The 16945-nt window shown below is 34.5% G+C and overlaps 1 protein-coding gene across 42 annotated transcripts in view; it reads left to right on the plus strand.

Annotated features, from left to right (window-relative positions):
* KIF21A (kinesin family member 21A) overlaps window positions 1-16945 on the plus strand; it is a 189222-nt gene that overhangs the window by 120041 nt on the left and 52236 nt on the right. For 25 of the 42 annotated variants that reach the window (XM_042246879.2, XM_042246898.2, XM_042246881.2 and 22 more), the window contains exons 11-13: window positions 4216-4419; window positions 9164-9202; window positions 15236-15326. In XM_042246879.2, coding sequence (XP_042102813.1) covers window positions 4216-4419; window positions 9164-9202; window positions 15236-15326 — 334 coding nt within the window. The remainder of the gene's footprint in view (window positions 1-4215; window positions 4420-9163; window positions 9203-15235; window positions 15327-16945) is intronic. The other 17 variants (XM_042246885.2, XM_060412758.1, XM_042246909.2 and 14 more) reach the window with 1 other exon arrangement.

Here is a 16945-nt window from a genome sequence, read left to right on the forward strand (position 1 = left end):
AGTCTGATTTCAGTATTGACCATTTGGTGATGTCCATGTGTAGAGTTGTCTCTTGTGTTGTTGGAAGAGGATGTTTGCTATGACTAGCATGTTATCTTAACAAAACTCTGTTAGCCTTTGCCCTGCTTCATTTTGTACCCCAAGGCCAAACTTGCCTGTTACTTCAGATATCTCTTGACTTCTTACATTTGCATTCCAATCCTCTTTGATGAAAAGGATATCTCTTTTTTGTTTTAGTTTTAAAAGGTCTTATAGGTCTTCATAGAACCATTCAACTGCTGCTTCTTCAGCATCAGTGGTTGGATCATAGACTGGGATTATTATGATTTTAAATGATTTGCCTTGGAAATGAACTGAGATCATTCTGTCATTTTTGAAACTGCACCCAAGTACTGCATTTCAGATGCTTCTGTTGACTATGAGGGGTACTCTGTTTCTTCTGAAGAATTATTGCCCACAGTATAAAGGTAATGGTCGTCTGAATTAAATTCATCCATTCCCATCCATATTAGTTCACTGATTCCTAAGATATTGATGTTCACTCTTCCCATCTCTGCTTGACCACATCCAATTTACCTTGATTAATAGACCTAACGTTCCTGGTTCCTATGCAATGTTGTTCTTTATAGCATTGGACTTTACTTTCACCACCAAACACATTCACAACTGCGCATCATTTCTACTTTGGCCCTGCCTCTTCATTCTTTCTGGAGCTATTAGTAATTGCCCTCTGCCCTTCCCCAGTAGCTCACTGGACACCTTCTGACCTGGGAGGCTCATCTTCCAGTGTGATATCTTTTTGCCTTATCACACTGTTTGTGGGGTTCCTGTGGCAAGAATACTGGAGTGATCTGCCATTCTCTGGTGGCTCAATTGGTAGAGAATCACCCTGCAGTGTGGGAGACCCATGTTTGATCCCTGGGTGGAGAAGACTCCTTGGATAGGGAAATGGCAATCCACTCCAGGATTCTTGAGTGGAAAATCCGATGGACAGAGTGGCCTGGTGAACTACAGTCAATGGGCTCCAAAAGAGTCAGACACGATTAGTGACTAAACCACCACTTGTCATTCCCTTCTCCAGTTGACCACATTGAACCATGAACTATGAACCATGCCTCTTGGGTGGCCCTGCATAGCATGGCTCATTGCTTCATTGAGTTACACAAGCCCCTTTGCCATGACAAAACTGTAATTCATGAAGAGGAAATAATTATTATGGGTCTCTAATAAAAGAATAGGATGTATAAAATCTTAAATTGAAAAATGCTATAAAGGTCTCATGTGTTATTACTATTTAGTTATAAGTTCTCACAGCATGTTTTTATCTACCAAATTCTACTCTAATCCATATTTTAATCAATAATTTCTCTTACGAAAGCATTCATTCACAGCTTCTTAATGCAAATTATGTCAATGTATTGCCCCACATGCAAATGTTTATATTTTAAGTCTTATCGTTTTAGTTATAAAATAATAACTAGTTACCTTTTAATAAACTTATACATCACATTATTTGTTGTGAAATGATAATCGTTACTAATTAATCCTAGTTTTCTGAGGTTTAAAGTTTTTGTAGAAATTTCTGAAAATATAGGAAAGTATTAAAAAAGTTGAAATCATCCAGAGTCATCATTCTAAGAACTGATGTTTCATTTTTGTATATCACAAAAAATTTATTTTTTTCAATGCATACTTTGGTAAAATTTTTATCACATTGTATATATTTCTTTGCTATCTATTCTTTGAAATGTAATAAGATATTAGGAGCATTTTAAAATGCTATTAAATATTTTTTCTAACATGAGTTTTGCAGGGCTCCATGATTATCTCATGGTTGTAATTGATTTAACCAAACACCTACAGCTAGATAATTATATTTTTTCAACTTTTTAATAATAGCTACTATTTTTAAAAATATTCCTTGATAAATTTTAAATTCATTGTGTATCATCCTCATAACTGTGCTAGAGAAGTATATATTTTCATCTCTTTTATGGAAGAAAAAGTGGAAGCTTTAACATCATGTTTTAGGGTTCAGTGAGTGATAAAGCTGAGATGGAACTGTCAGTTTTCCTGTGTACTTCTCCTTATGCCTCACTGATTGGTCTCCAATTTAACTAAATGCAGACAGCAACAAATGTGTGGGTGGGTGAGTGGAAAGAGAAGAAATTGCAAAGAGAGAGATGTTATCTCTACAGCCCTCACAGAAAGCAGGAGTGTGGTGTGGGGTTAGTGGAGTTGGAGGTGAGCCCTAAGGGTCTCAGCTTTTGTTAGCACCAGGACTGAAGCATTAAAAATATGCCCTTACCAAATGCAACTGTTAAAATCTGGTACTAATAAACACAGATTATCTGATTATTATATAAATGAACCAATTAAAACAGGTCATTATTGATACCTAATTTGAATTTTCAGTCATTCTTAGCATTCATTATTATGTACTCAGGCTCTAGCTAGATATTGAAAATATGAAAAAGTGTAAATTTTGACTTTGAGTTTTTATCATTAAGCTGAGTTTTTATACTTAGGTTGACTTCTTATTAAAAAATAACAGCATTATATTCAGAATCTTCTTTAAATTGATTTTGAAATCATTTAACTTAGAAGTGTGTACATTTAACACTTTTAAACATTTAAATTGTAAACAACTGTAAACATTTAAATTTTAAAAAATTTAACAATTTTAAAACATTGTAGCTGTTGCAACACTGAATATAAAGTAAAACAATTTCATTAAAGAATGTATAGAACACATAAAATACATTCACTGATTTGTGTATATTCTGTCTCTAGCTGATTGCAGCAGTTCCAGGAATAATTTTGGTAGACAGTGAAAAAACACAGAGCTGACTGTGTCTTCTAGAGCTCAGTAGCTGCGAATAATCTAGCATCTTCCTCTGAAACATTTGAACTTATGCAAATGTCCATAGTAATATAGTTTTGAGACAGAGATGAGTGCATGCTAGTAGTAATAGGTAGTACTGGTACGTTGCATTTTCTCCTTTAGCTCTGCCTCAATCATTCTTGGCCTTCCCAGGTGGTGCTTGTGGTAAAGAACCCGCCTGGCAATGCAGGAAACGTAACAGATATGGGTTCTATCCCTGGCTTGGAAAGGCCCCCTGGAGACGGGCATGGCACCCACTCCAATATTCTTGCCTGAAGAATCCCCTGGACAGAGAAGCCTGATGGGCTACAGTCCATAGGGTCGCATAGTGTTGGACACCACCGAAGTGACTTAGCATATGCGCAGTCACCCTCGCACCAAATTGACCTGGGAAATGTATTATATTGAGGTAGATAATCATGTTTATGGTGGTTTAAATTAAATGGACTTAAGGAACTGGCCTAGAGTAGTCTCTGAATCCCTTGTAATCTCAAGAATCAAGGCTCTTTTAGGATCTCATCATTCAGTGTTTTTGCATTTTACTAACAGCACATGCATTATTCTCCTGTCATTGTGAGGACCACTTGAGCAAACAAAAGAATGTTTTCAATTATCAGACTCAGGTTTCCTTGGTGATTTTTGTCTTTTTCCTTACCATATTCAGGAACCAGATATCTTTCAGCCAGTTAGGGGTATGTTTGACTAGCTATTTGGAAATGTTATTATAGTGTGATCAATAAGGAATGGAAGGAAGGGAACCATGCTGCTTGTACATTTTAAGTTTAAATGATGGGTTTACAAAGCCAGAATACCGAGTGTGTATTGGCCAGAATGCAAGTAATCTAATTATCACTGGCACTTTTGAGCATAGAATGTTACTTCAAATTTATAATGATTTAATCAGGAAATTTTTAAAAATATCTCAAACACTAATGTTTATGAACATGTTTGTTAAAAAAGCTGTACCTTGTAGCAGTGTTGAAATACGTTTTGGGAAATGTTTTAGCTTGCAAAACAACTCATTTAATGTGTTCTCCATTTATTCCTAGAGTTGTCCAGTTTGTAAAGATAAAAGGTAGAATAGTAGTTGCTGGGGACTGGGAGGAGAGGGGAATGAGAAGTTAAAGTGTATTTTATAAAATGGGTGCAGAGTTTCAGCTGGAGAAGATGGAAAAGTCTGAAGGTAGATGGTAGCAGTGGTTGTAAAACAGTATGGATGTACTTTGTGCTGTAGAACTGTACACTTCAGAGACAGTTAGGGACGTAAATTTTATGTATTATGTACCACAGTAATAAAATGTTTACAACTGAAATATGTTTTTATTCACTAGGGCAAAATTATTAGAAAGTGAAGCAGTGAATGAGAATCTTCGAAAAAACTTGACAAGAGCCACATCAAGATCACCATATTTCAGTGGATCATCAGCTTTCTCCCCTACTATAGTATCCTCAGATAAAGAGACCATTGAGATTATAGACCTAGCTAAGAAAGATTTAGAGAAGCTGAAAAGAAAAGAAAAGAAGAAGAAAAAAAGGTAGTATTATAAAATCAGTTCTATATGAATCTCTATTCTTCTCACTTTTAAGGATATTTTTAATTTGCAGTTGCAATGAGTATATATAACCTCATATTAAAAAATGAAATGTCATTTAACGTAGATTATAATTATATACTTTTAAAGATTTATCTCTTCCTTATATGTAAAAAATTAATTACAATGATACGGTAGTGAATTTTATTTAGACTATGGCAAGGTAAAATTACTATTAGAAATTATTGTCTTATTTCTTCAAATAGCTGCCTTTGCATTCCATTCATCTTTTCTGCAAAGTTTGTTCTATCATTACTTAGTATTTTCATTTTTTTCCATTTTCTAATGCAGTTAAATAGTCTCATTGATATATTTTGCTTCCTGTCTAGATTAGTTCAACTAAAGGCTAAATTAATTCATCAGGCTGTCATTTAATGTCATTTGGTCTCTTAAGTATTTTCAACAGGACTTCTAATTTGACTATGTCAAAGTTATTTATGTTATTTCAGACTTTCTGACTCTTCCAACAAGGAGTTACTCAGCTTTTCACCACTGCTCTAAGTTTCCTTTTCCTTGCATCCTGGTAGTATCTCCCTCTGAAATCAACTGGATGCAAAGAAGAGGAGGAAAATTAAAATATAACCACTTGTAATGTGCGAGTGGTTAAGACCTCATAAATTGTGTACATGTTTACGTATTTATTCTATGGTGCAGTCAAATTACTTACATAGAATATATTTTAAACATGCTGGTCAAATTAATTTTAAGCATTTTTGGCTAGATATTCCAAAGGGGAATAGGATATCTTATTTGTTAAATAGCTTGTTACAGAAGTGTACTTTTTATAATTATTATTGACATTTAATCTAGTGCAGCTTTGCTCTGTTTATTTAGACATTTATTTTGGCAACCAGGCATATCTTCCTTGAATAGTTTGTTGACTAAAGTTGTTAAAGATTCAAACTCTCAGAATTAATTCTGCTGTGTGTCCTTGAGTTAAGCAGGGATTATTAGAATAATTAAGACCAGGAATTGCACATCTATGGTCTTAGGAGCATTGTAATTGCAGTTGCATCCTTGAGATACTAATGTCTTAATAGGTATTGCTTGAGTGGTTGATTATGGCAGCATTAGAAATATATAATGATTAGTTTTTATGTAGGGCACTTAAAACTGTAATAGTGTTCACAGAATTATCAAAACTGGTGTGACTCAACATACTGTGGAAATGAAAATGAGACCTTTGCATACAACTTATCATTTATTTGTAAAATTTAGATGTGTAGTTGGTCAAAATGTGAAATGGTATGACTTGTTTTTAAAGGTGTAGGTAGTTTGGGTTCATGAACAGTAAGCAAGGATATATTTCTCAAGGTCATGAGTTGATTCTGCTCTTTCCTTTTGAGGTAAATTTAGAGATGTTACCATGGTCACCTGTTGGGTATGAATAATAAATAATAGGAATCCCATTAGAAACCTAGGCTCTTTTGACATTTTTATAGTGATTATAGGTACCATAAATTAATACCTTTGATACAGGTTGTTTTTGTAACAATGCAAAGTTGTAAGCTTTTTGATTGATAAATATTACTATTTTAGTCAGTTTGATAAAACATTTCATTTATCAACAGTAACTTTTAGCTGTATGTATATGTAATATAAATTCTTATTTTAAAAATGTTAGTAAGCTCTCATTTTAGCTAATGGGTCTTTTGCTACTGTTGAAACAAAGAGGTCCAGAAATGTTTAGAATGATAGCAGCTTTGCTGAAGTTAATGATTAATCTCTGTAGGAACTCTTTGGAGGCAGTAGGTCCTGTTTAGATGTGTTGATTCTGGTTGAGTTGTCTTACATGCTGTCTATTTATTTATTTATCAAATAGAGCATTGCAAGATTTGGTGCTACCTCAATTTTGCATATACAGTGAGTTCCATTTAAAATTGTTTGCAACTTGGAACTAATTTTTCCCTAGAAATTGTTACAAATGTACGATGTCCAGATTTCCTCACACACATAAAACGATATTTATTCATTTTATAGTATAATACAAGCAATTCAAAAGGGAATAGGAAAAGGAAAGCAGAGGGAAAAAATGAATTTCTGCCTTAGCCAGTCTCTCTTATTCCTACTTACTGATCTCCTGTGTCCCAATGGTGCCTTGATTCATTCCATCCTTATGAGGTCAGTTCTCATGTCATTCTTCCCTAGCCCAAAGCACTCCCAACTTCAAAATCATCTACTTCTCTCATCTCCTTAAATTCAAAGTTGGAAACAAAGCCATTTAACTAAAGGAACTCATGCCAATGGAAATGACTTATTACTAATAAGATTCCTCTAGGGAGATTTGTAATTTTGAAAGAGAAAGCATTAATCCAACTATTGAAAATGTGGGCAGAAATCTCATGAGGAAAAAAAAATTAAATGGTATTGGGAAGATTTTTTTTTTACACCCCTTTTTGGCTGAGACTTTCCAAAACCTATCTGGTGTTTGGCCTTTGGGTTCAGTTTTGCTCAGCTGTCCCAGTTCTCATAGCTGCTTTCATTCCTCCCACTGAATCTGCAAAATTTTTAGAAGCTCCATGTCTTTTAATTTACTTTGTTTTGTGTTGTTAGCATTTGGTTGTAGTTACTACAGGGCCTCTGACACTGTAAGTGTTGGTTGGAAGAATGGTAACTATATCATTTTTAAGTCAGAAGCTGTTTGTTTTCAAGGAGTATGCCCTAAATCATGTTTTATGTGAACGTTTCACCCTCTTCTGCATCAAAGTTTTTATCTAAACTACAACCAATTGTTAATATGTGTGGTTTAAGGTTGGCTCTTCTGCCTTTCTGTGCTTATTTTCTGTTGAACTGTAAAATAATCCAAGTATAGATAGTAAGCAGGTAAGGAAGAATAATTGAATAGGCAACATTGCCTATATTTATTATTTAGTTATACAAATGTTAGAATGGTTAGCAAGATTTGTCACAGGTCCCCCACGCCATTTAACTTTGGAAGAAACATAATAATGGAACTAAATGAAATAAAGACCGTACTCCTTTAAATTATGGAGAATTATCAGATTATTAGTTTATATCTCTGCTCCTCTACTGTCTTTTGGAACTATTGATTGCAATTTTTTTTTAAAGAAGCAATTGGGAAGGCATCTAAAGTTTACCTGTTTATTAGCTCTCATCATCCATATGTTTTAATATAGCTCTCTTATGTAAGGTTAACAAAATTTCTTCCTGTTGAAAATAGAAAATTAGGGCTGTGTGCCAGAGAACCATATTCTTTGAGCCATTAGAGCTCATTATAGTCAGCATAAGCCTAAATTAGATTTTTTTTTTTGCTTTTTTTGTGTATGTGGATAAATAAAATTTGCCTTTCACACAGTAATCCCCATATTTTGGATATCTAGCTTTAAATGATTTGCATTATATCAATAAAAAAATCACTCATTCATCAGACTGCATTATGTTTGTATTTAGTGGTGTCAGGTTGAAACTCTAGAAACTCTAGAGATTTCTTAAGCAATGGCTTTTCTTTCCCTTTTTTAGCCATTGTACTGGACATTTTGATCCCTGATGAATATCACTCCGAAATTTTTTTTCTCAGAAAGATTGCTAGTCTCTTCTTGCAATAGCAGTTTATATGTTGATTGTGAAAACATTCACAGACCTGTGAATTAAAATCACATTATAAAATTAAAATGAGAAATGCCTTGATGAAATAATGTATTACTAAGACTCCATCTCTTTGTTTAAAAACATTGATGATTCTGAAAAGTACTTTTGGAATTGCAAGCAGAAGTGTACTATGTAAAGATTGCTATATGCTTAATCAGAGCCTAGCACATCTATCTATATCTTTTTGTCTACATGAGAGACAATGGATATTCAGTACATTCCATTGAGTAAAGATTCCCAATTCTGTGTATTGAATATTCTTTAAACTTCAAACTTCTAAATACATATTTATAGTTTTTCTCATAGTTTCCTGGTTAAAAAATAATCTTACTAATGAAAAGTACTACATTTCCCATTTTCCTGCTGCCTTTGCCTTAGATATAACCTTTGATAGTCTAGTAATTAATACAGTGATATTAATTTCAGTTAATAAAATTATAATTTTCCACTGATATCATAACAACCATATTCATTTGACCATAATACCATTTCATATATAATTCTGAAATAGAATTTTTAGTGATGTTCATGTGTAGTATATTAAAATTATAAACAAGTTTAAAAATTAGTATCCTAGTATATAGTATTAATGGTATTTTCATATTATGGTATAAAGGCATTACTTTTTGAAGCTCTTTAAATGATGCCATAAAAAAGTCTTTTGTAAAGGTTTAAAAGGAAGATGGTATCATTGAAAGTGAGCTTCCCCACCCCCACCCCCCTTTGGAAGCTGAGAAAATTGATCCATTTCAGGTTAAGAAAGCTATGGCATCCAAGTACTTGTACTGTTTATCAGCTTCATAAGTTGAGAATGTACATCTTACTGCTGAGTGATTTCAACTAATAGTCTATATACTCTTCTTAGATATAGTGCTGCTTGTTTTTCTACTTACTTTTTATTTATACAAAATGTATTGCCTTTTTACTGTGTATTGTCCTTTGATGATATCTTTTAAAATTTATTTTAAAGTCTTCAAGCTCATGTATCATTTTTACCTTCTTATCACTTTCGCTTTTTACTGTCTGGTTTGTCCTTCATTGGCTTGGCCTTCCAATACTGTGCCTCGTGATTTTGAAGGCTACAGAAACTTGAGGAAAGCAATCGAGAAGAAAGAAGGTTGGAATATTTCCCAGGTTTTTTATTAAAATGTCATTTAAATACTTAGTTGCCATTCACAAGGATATGTGTTGTAGAATTATATTTCAGACTATATTAGCTGGGTGTTCCTAAAAATAATGATGATCTTATAAAATTAACAAAAACATTGAAAATGTGAAAATTACTTTTTGAGAAAAAAGCCCACACCAGTTATGTGAGTTAAAATTCAGGCAATTTCATGTGAATTTAATATTGACTATTATAATTTTTGTGACTAAAAATGACCCAAGAACCCCACCATTAGACTTTTAGAACATATCTTTTGGAAACCTGTGAATAGACAGAGATTTGTTAATTTGGTGGGAACTGACATTTTATTGGAGCACATGCTAAGTTATGGGTGGACTCTTTCTCTTCACTTCCTTATTTTATGTATCTTTGTTGGGAAAACAACATTAAAATGGCAACAGGCAAAAGGAAACTGTGGCCTTGCTACAGACAAGATTTATAAGGCATATTTAAGGTTGAATAAGAAAAACAAGTTTTGCTATTTAAATGTATCTAAAGTGAACATCAAAAGCAGGATCTTTTCTTTTTTTTTTTCCATTTGATATTTGAGCAAAATTTAGAAGCACAGTTCTGAACTCTCAAAATAATAAAAATTTGCAGTTTACTCATTTAGTACTATGATTATTTAACCATGTGTCAAGTACTGTTTTACTTATTAGAAATTCTATTGATTTTACTAAACATCTCCTGATTACATAATCAAAATCATTAACATAAACTGATTTCAAAATAATATGAAATATTTTAGAAGCACCACTTTATAAATTTTCTTACTTAAAATAAGCCTTTTGAGAACTTTTATTTTGCAACAATTAGTTAAACTAATCTCTTAATTTAAATAGCTAGAACCTTAAAATTATATTTTCTTTAAGTTATTTAATAATCTACATTCCACAATTATATTCTACATATTGTATTCTAGTGAAAGTCGCTCAGTTGTGTCCAACTCTTTGCAATACAGTCCGTGGAATTCTCCAGGCCAGAATACAGGAGTGCCTAGCCTTCTCCAGGGGATCTTCCCAACCCAGGGATCAAACCTGGATCTCCTGCATTGCAGGTGGATTCTTTACCAGCTGAGCCACAAGGGAAGCTTGTATTCTAAAGTTTCTATAATTTATTCTAGAACTTATTTAATATATTCTATAGTTAGAATGAACTTCCCCAGTGGCTTTGATGGTAAAGCATCTGTCTGCATTGCGGGAGACCCAGGTTCGATCCCTGGGTTGGGAAGATCTCCTGGAGAATGAAATGGCAACCTGCTGGGGTCCAGCCCCGGTGGATCTAGGGTGATTTGAAGGGGAGACAGAGTAGGCGAGGAAAAAACTTATTTATTTATTTAATCAGAAATATAATATTAGATTAGGAAGAAATAGTGTAGTAGGAAAATTAAGTGGAGAAAAGACTCTGAATAACTTGGTTTACGTGGAAAGCCAATAAAATCTCAGGACAAGAGATTTGCACCATCTACATTAGGCCACTGGCATCTGTTTGTATATCGGAGAGTGCCCTGCCTTGGGCTCCCTCGCTCATGGATCTTAGAAACTGGGCCAAGTAAGTAGACATGGCAAGCCTCCATGTCCCAGATGGGAATTCAGCCTGAAATTAGAGTAAAGAGGAGACACGGGGAAACCAGTCCTTCCAATGACTGGCCCAGCCTCTATTGTCTAGAAAGGCCTTTTATATATCTTTTTGATTGTACATAGAGACCAATGGGTAATACAAAATTATGCAGCGTTAGCAGCCCAGACTCTTATCAAAACCAGGCTTTTTTCTCTGCATACCTAGTTGTATACACAAGTCTTAGGTGATTTACATCATCTTCCAGCTAAAGGGCCAATTAACATTTTGCAGCCTTTTTTCTGATAAGGGTTTGTCAACCAGAAGACTTATTTGTGTTGATCTTCCCAAAGTCCGGTGCCACTCTCAGAAAGCACTAAATAAAGTTTATTCTTACATAGCAAAGATACAGCAATTTATAACAAGTAAAAGGAGTACAGTGATTTATAACAAAAGAAAAGTAATTAACTCAAAAGTCTAGTGTTGCTAACATCAAAACTACTATATACCTTTTTCCATATCCCGATTACATTGATTAATATCCTCCCAGGTGCCTAAAAGATAAAGAATATGGAGGCCTGGTGGCAGTCATTGAGTCAACAGTGAAAACCCATCACCAATATGATTTTTAGCTCTTTAGAAAAGGCTCTGTATCTTTAAGATGCTTTAAGCTTTGTGCCGCTCGCGGTTGGGGGCCTGTAAGCAATTCTCAAGCTGTAAAAAGTCCAAGGGAACCTGTTAGGCAAGCTAGAGAGTTATCAGAGGGGGTTTGAACTGAAACATCCCTTTTAAATGCAGAAGACTAAAGCCCTGAGTTAACTTTTTCCAGAGTGTGTCAGAAGAGTGGAAAAGCACAGTACAATAAGGCAGGCAGATTCTGGTTTTGGGGGTACATGCTCAGGAAGTTCCAGGGGGAACCCTGAGGCCTGACTTGCCTTGCCCATCAGGCCTCTCCACATGACCTTATCATGGGTGGGATTCCTCACGCTGGCTCCCAGCAGCAACCCACTCCAGTATTCTTGCCTGGAGAATCGCACAGACAGAGGAGCCTGGTGGGCTACAGTCCATGGGGTGGCAAAGAGTCGGACACTATTGAGTGACTTCACTTTCACTTTCACATAGTTAGAATATAATTCTATCTGTAAGTTATCTTAGGACTCATCTAATTAGTTTATGGTTAGGATATTATGTTTATCATTGGGATTAAATTAGGGCAATAAAATGTGAAAAATTTTCTATTTTGAAAGATCAAAATAAAATGTATAGTTAAAGTAGTGTAATAGAAACATTTTCCCACCTTCAAGTAGTTAAGTCCTTTAAATGTACTTAATGAACAGAGTTTGCTTCTAATATTTATATGATCCCTAATGGATAACAAAAGCAGAATTATTTGGTATTTTAGGACAAGGCTTCTTAGACATGAATGTGCATGTAGATAACCTGGGGAGTTTGATAATACGAAGATTCTAACTCAATAGGACTGAGGTGGAGCCTGAGATTCTACATATCTTACAAGCTCCTGGATGATGCTGATGCTTCTCTCTCTGTGAACCAAACTTTAAGGCAATGTTCTAGGATACTGGCCTTGGAGTCATGACACCTGGTTTTAAGTCCCCTTGAGTTGATAAACTTCCCCATGGCAAAGTTTCTTTTTTCCATTGTCAACAGAGATGTTGACGTTGGTGGTCAAGATGTCAAAGGTTTTAAGTCACTTGATCACTAGTCTTCCAGATCAAAGATTCTGATTCTATGGCAAGTGAAAACTTACATATTTTTCATTGCTGCTTAGACAGTTATTTTAGATATAAAATTTTCCCAGTTTATTGAGGAAAGCATGAATATTTGCTGTATATAACCATTAAATATCAAATTGTACTTTAATAGCTGAAGCTTTAAGTGATATAGGGTAAATTAATAACGTAAACTTACTGCTGATTTTTCTGCATCAGAATTGGTGCAAATAGCTTATAATGTATGAATTAATTTCATATGTAAGAGGAAGTAACATTTGTTGAGCTGGACTCTGGTGATTTGGAGGAAGTAGGAGAGTGTGTTAGGTCAAGTATCTGGAACAAGGCTATAAACCTGAATAAAAGGAAATTTGTGCTGGAACCTGAAGTAATGAAGGAACTGATAATAACAAAAATTGTATGTTGCAACAGCTGCAGATGAAAAGGGAAACTGCATAGAAGAGGGAGTAAGAAATATCTCCATGCACATGCTTTTTTCCTAGCTCTAAGCCTTAGGTCTATCTCAAGTATAGCACTGCTTGACTCAAAGGTGCTGGCCTTTGAGTCAGATGACTGGATGAGGGGGAATTTCTTTCTAAATTTCCATCTTGAAATGCATGATGATGAAAAATCAACATCCTAAGTGATGTATGATAAACATTCAAGTATATTCAGCATTTTTCTCTAACAAGTGATTTAACAAACTCTTGGAACCTTGCTGTAGTTTACTTGGTTCCTCTCCAGTTAATTGATATTCTTGCTAGTAGTTTCTACTCACTCTAAATATGTGCTGTATTCCATGCATTTTTATGCATCTTTTAATTTATACAATTTTACTCCAACATAATTAGTATGTGAGACTCAGTCAGGCAGAGGTACCAGGCAGAGGTGCCAAACAGAGGTGCTCATGCACAGTCATAGGGATGAATATGTTTAATAAATCCTTCATGTGCATTTATTATGCACATACCATGGGTACTGGGCATGTAATGCTAAGCCAAACAGACATGATCCCTACCCTCATGAGACTTAAACAATCTAGTGGGGAAGATAGAAATTAAAGAAATAACTACCTAAATAAACATAAATTAAGAATTATGAAAATTAAGAATTTTCAAAGGAAAAGTATTTATATTCATCTTTTCTGAGTTCAGAAATGTCTCTGAGAATTGGGAGCTAGAGTTAAACATTACAGATTAATAATAATAGCAGGGCCTACATAAGATTAATTTTTTAGCCTAGAAGCTAAAAGTAAGTCCATGTATTAGGGCAGTTATTTAATGGACCTGAATATCTGAAAGAAATGATAGCTGTTATAAAGACATTCTAATAAAATTTTAAAACTGTTTCTAAGGAAATTTTATTTCAAGAATATTGCTTTATTCAAATATTCTTTTTATTCTTAATGATTTAAAAAGGTTTACTAAAGCACAAGAAGAAAATATTCACATGTAGATTCATTTGAAATTCATTTTCTTAATATTATCTAGCTTGATAAAAATATATGAGTCTGACAAACAGAAGTATAACTTCTGTGCATGATTAATCATGGTTGCTAAACCAAGAAGGATCAGAGTGATTTTAACTATTTAAAATTTTTTCTTGTTGGGGACTCTTCTTTTTCTCATGGGCTTCTACTAGGGCTTCCCTAACTTCTACTAGGGCTGAAGTAGTTTAGCTATAACATTATTTGACATCAGTTTGGAGAAGGCAGTGGCAACCCATTCCAGTACTCTTGCCTGGAAAATCCCATGGAGAGAGGAGCCTGGTAGGCTGCAGTCCATGGGGTCGCTAAGAGTTGGACATGACTGAGACACTTCACTTTCACTTTTCACTTTCCTGCACTGGAGAAGGAAATGGCAACCCACTCCAGTGTTCTTGCCTGGAGAATCCCAGGGGACAGGGGAGCCTGCCCGTCTATGGGGTCACAGAGAGTCGGACACGACTGAAGCGACTTAGCAGCAGTAGCGGCAGCAGCATGCAGTTAGAGCTATTGTACTGATACCTGAAAATGAGACTTTTGTTCAGTTGGTGAATCTTGTGGCAGATCCTTGAATTTCCTATTAAATCAGTGGTCAGGCTGAACTTCAGACAGTTTTGATGTGTGGAGATCCATTTCTGTGAGAACATTATGAAAAATAGCCCTGTGCTACAGGGATGACCTAGGAGAAAGGAGCCAGTGCTATTACCAGGGGAAATCTGAACACAACGACAGATGCAGATAGTGTAAACAAACCTACCATGGGCAGATTTATCCTTAAATGTATTAGGACATTGATAAAAATGAAGTTTCTATATCTTTGTATAAAGATGAGAAAAAATTTATATATTTAGATGAGAAAACAAAACTATTTTAAATTTCCACTGAAATTAGTTTGCCTGCATTCTAGCTTATTGAATGTTACTGTGAGTAGCTCTTAGATATCTTATCAGGTGTCATGCTCCAGGTTATAATCTATTCCTCGGTGTTTCTAGAAAATAAGATTTTCTCCAATTATATAAATTCATTACACTATGAGTTGAATGGCAGTTTCTATTTTCCTCTGAAGCATCAGACATAACTTTGCTCTTTGTTAAATGATGAACTCTTCTCATTTGTTTTCAGAAATAATTGATGGTTTTTAAAAATCTGTAAGGAGAAAAGTGAACAGTTTTCCTCTTTAATACTGTACGCTTTTGTTTCTTTTTTTTGAAGTGTGGCTGGTAAAGAGGACAATACAGACACTGACCAAGAGAAGAAAGAAGGAAAGAATATTTCAGAAAGAGAAAACATTGAATTAGAAGTTGTAAGTATGAAAGAATGAGCCTGGAATTTTGAGTTCCTGGATTAGGTTATTCTTGGTTGCTAATAACTATGCTAACCTGTATGTAGAAAAGAGAATCAGTTATCATGCATCCATTTTAAACTGTTTTCTTGAGGATTTCTTTTCTTCAGAAATGTGAGCTATGAAATATTAGCAACTTATAGTCTTATGCATTATGAAAACATTTTCTATGGGATGATAGAGTACTAAGAGATAAAGTACTCTTTGATTTAAGACAAAGTTATTATAAAATAACCTTAAAATTGTGTATTGATTTATTTTACCAAGAAGTGAAATTTTTATGCTCTTATACTTCATAATCACACAGTCTCTCTTTTTTGTATTTATTTAGTGAGACTTGATTGCAAATTTTAATATGTGAAGTATCATAATAGAGGCGGGGCAAAATTAAATCATACTGCTAGGCACACTCCATAATATTGAGGGAAAAAGAAAAATTCTAACTGATTTTTATTTTTTGTTTTTTCTTTATTTTATTTTTTTACTAAAATGTGGTTGCTTTACAATGTTGTTCATTTCTGCTGTACAGCAGAGTGAGTTAGTTATATGTATCCATATATCCACTCTTTTTTAGATATCTTTCCCCTGGTGGTTTAGACGGTAAAGCATCTGTATACAATGCGAGAGACCTGGGTTTGATCCCTGAGTCAAGAAGATCCGCTGGAGAAGGAAATGGCAATCCACTCCAGTGCTATTGCCTGGAAAACCCCATGGACAGAGGAGCCTGATAGGTTACAGTCTATGGGGTCGCAAAGAGTCGGACATGACTGGGCGACTTCACTTTCACTTTCCCTTTCCCATTTAGGTCACCATAGATCATTAAGTAGACTTCCATTCGATATACAGTAGGTTCTCGTTAGTTATCTGTAGTATATATATATGTCTCTCCCTATCTTCCAAATCATCCCACCTCTCCTCAACCTCCTTGGTAACCATACATTTGTTCTCTTCATCTGTGATTCTGCTTTACAAATAAATTCATCTCTATCATTTTTCTGAATTCCATATACATGTATTAATATACTATACTTTTTCTTTCTAACTTACTTCACTCTGTGTGATAATCTCTAGACCACCCATATCTCTGCAAATGGTACTATTTTGTTCTTTTTTATGATTGAGCAATATTCCATTGTATATATGTACCACTTTTTTTATCCATTCCTCTGCCAATGAACGTTTAGATTGTCTCCATGTCCTGGCTATTAGATATAGTGCTACAATGAACAGGGAGCATGAATCTTTTTGAATTATGGTTTTCTCCAAATATATGCTTAGGAGTGGGATTGGTGGGTCATGTGATAGCTCTATTGTTAGTTTTTTAAGGAACCTCCATTCTGCTCTCTATAGTGTCTCTACCAATTTACATTCCCACCAATAGCGTAAGAGAGTTTCCTCTACACCTTCTCCAGCATTATTCTTTGTAGATTTTTTTTCGTGATAGCCACTCTGACCAGTGTGAGATTTTGCATTCTCTTATAATTAGTGAAGCTGGGCATCTTTTCATGTGTTTGTTGACCTTCTGTATGTCTTCTTTGGTGAAATTTCTATTTAAGTCTTCCATCCATTTTTGATTGGAT

This window comes from Ovis aries, chromosome 3 (assembly GCF_016772045.2).
Source record: "Ovis aries strain OAR_USU_Benz2616 breed Rambouillet chromosome 3, ARS-UI_Ramb_v3.0, whole genome shotgun sequence".
In the NCBI taxonomy this organism is placed as follows: Eukaryota; Metazoa; Chordata; class Mammalia; order Artiodactyla; family Bovidae; genus Ovis; species Ovis aries.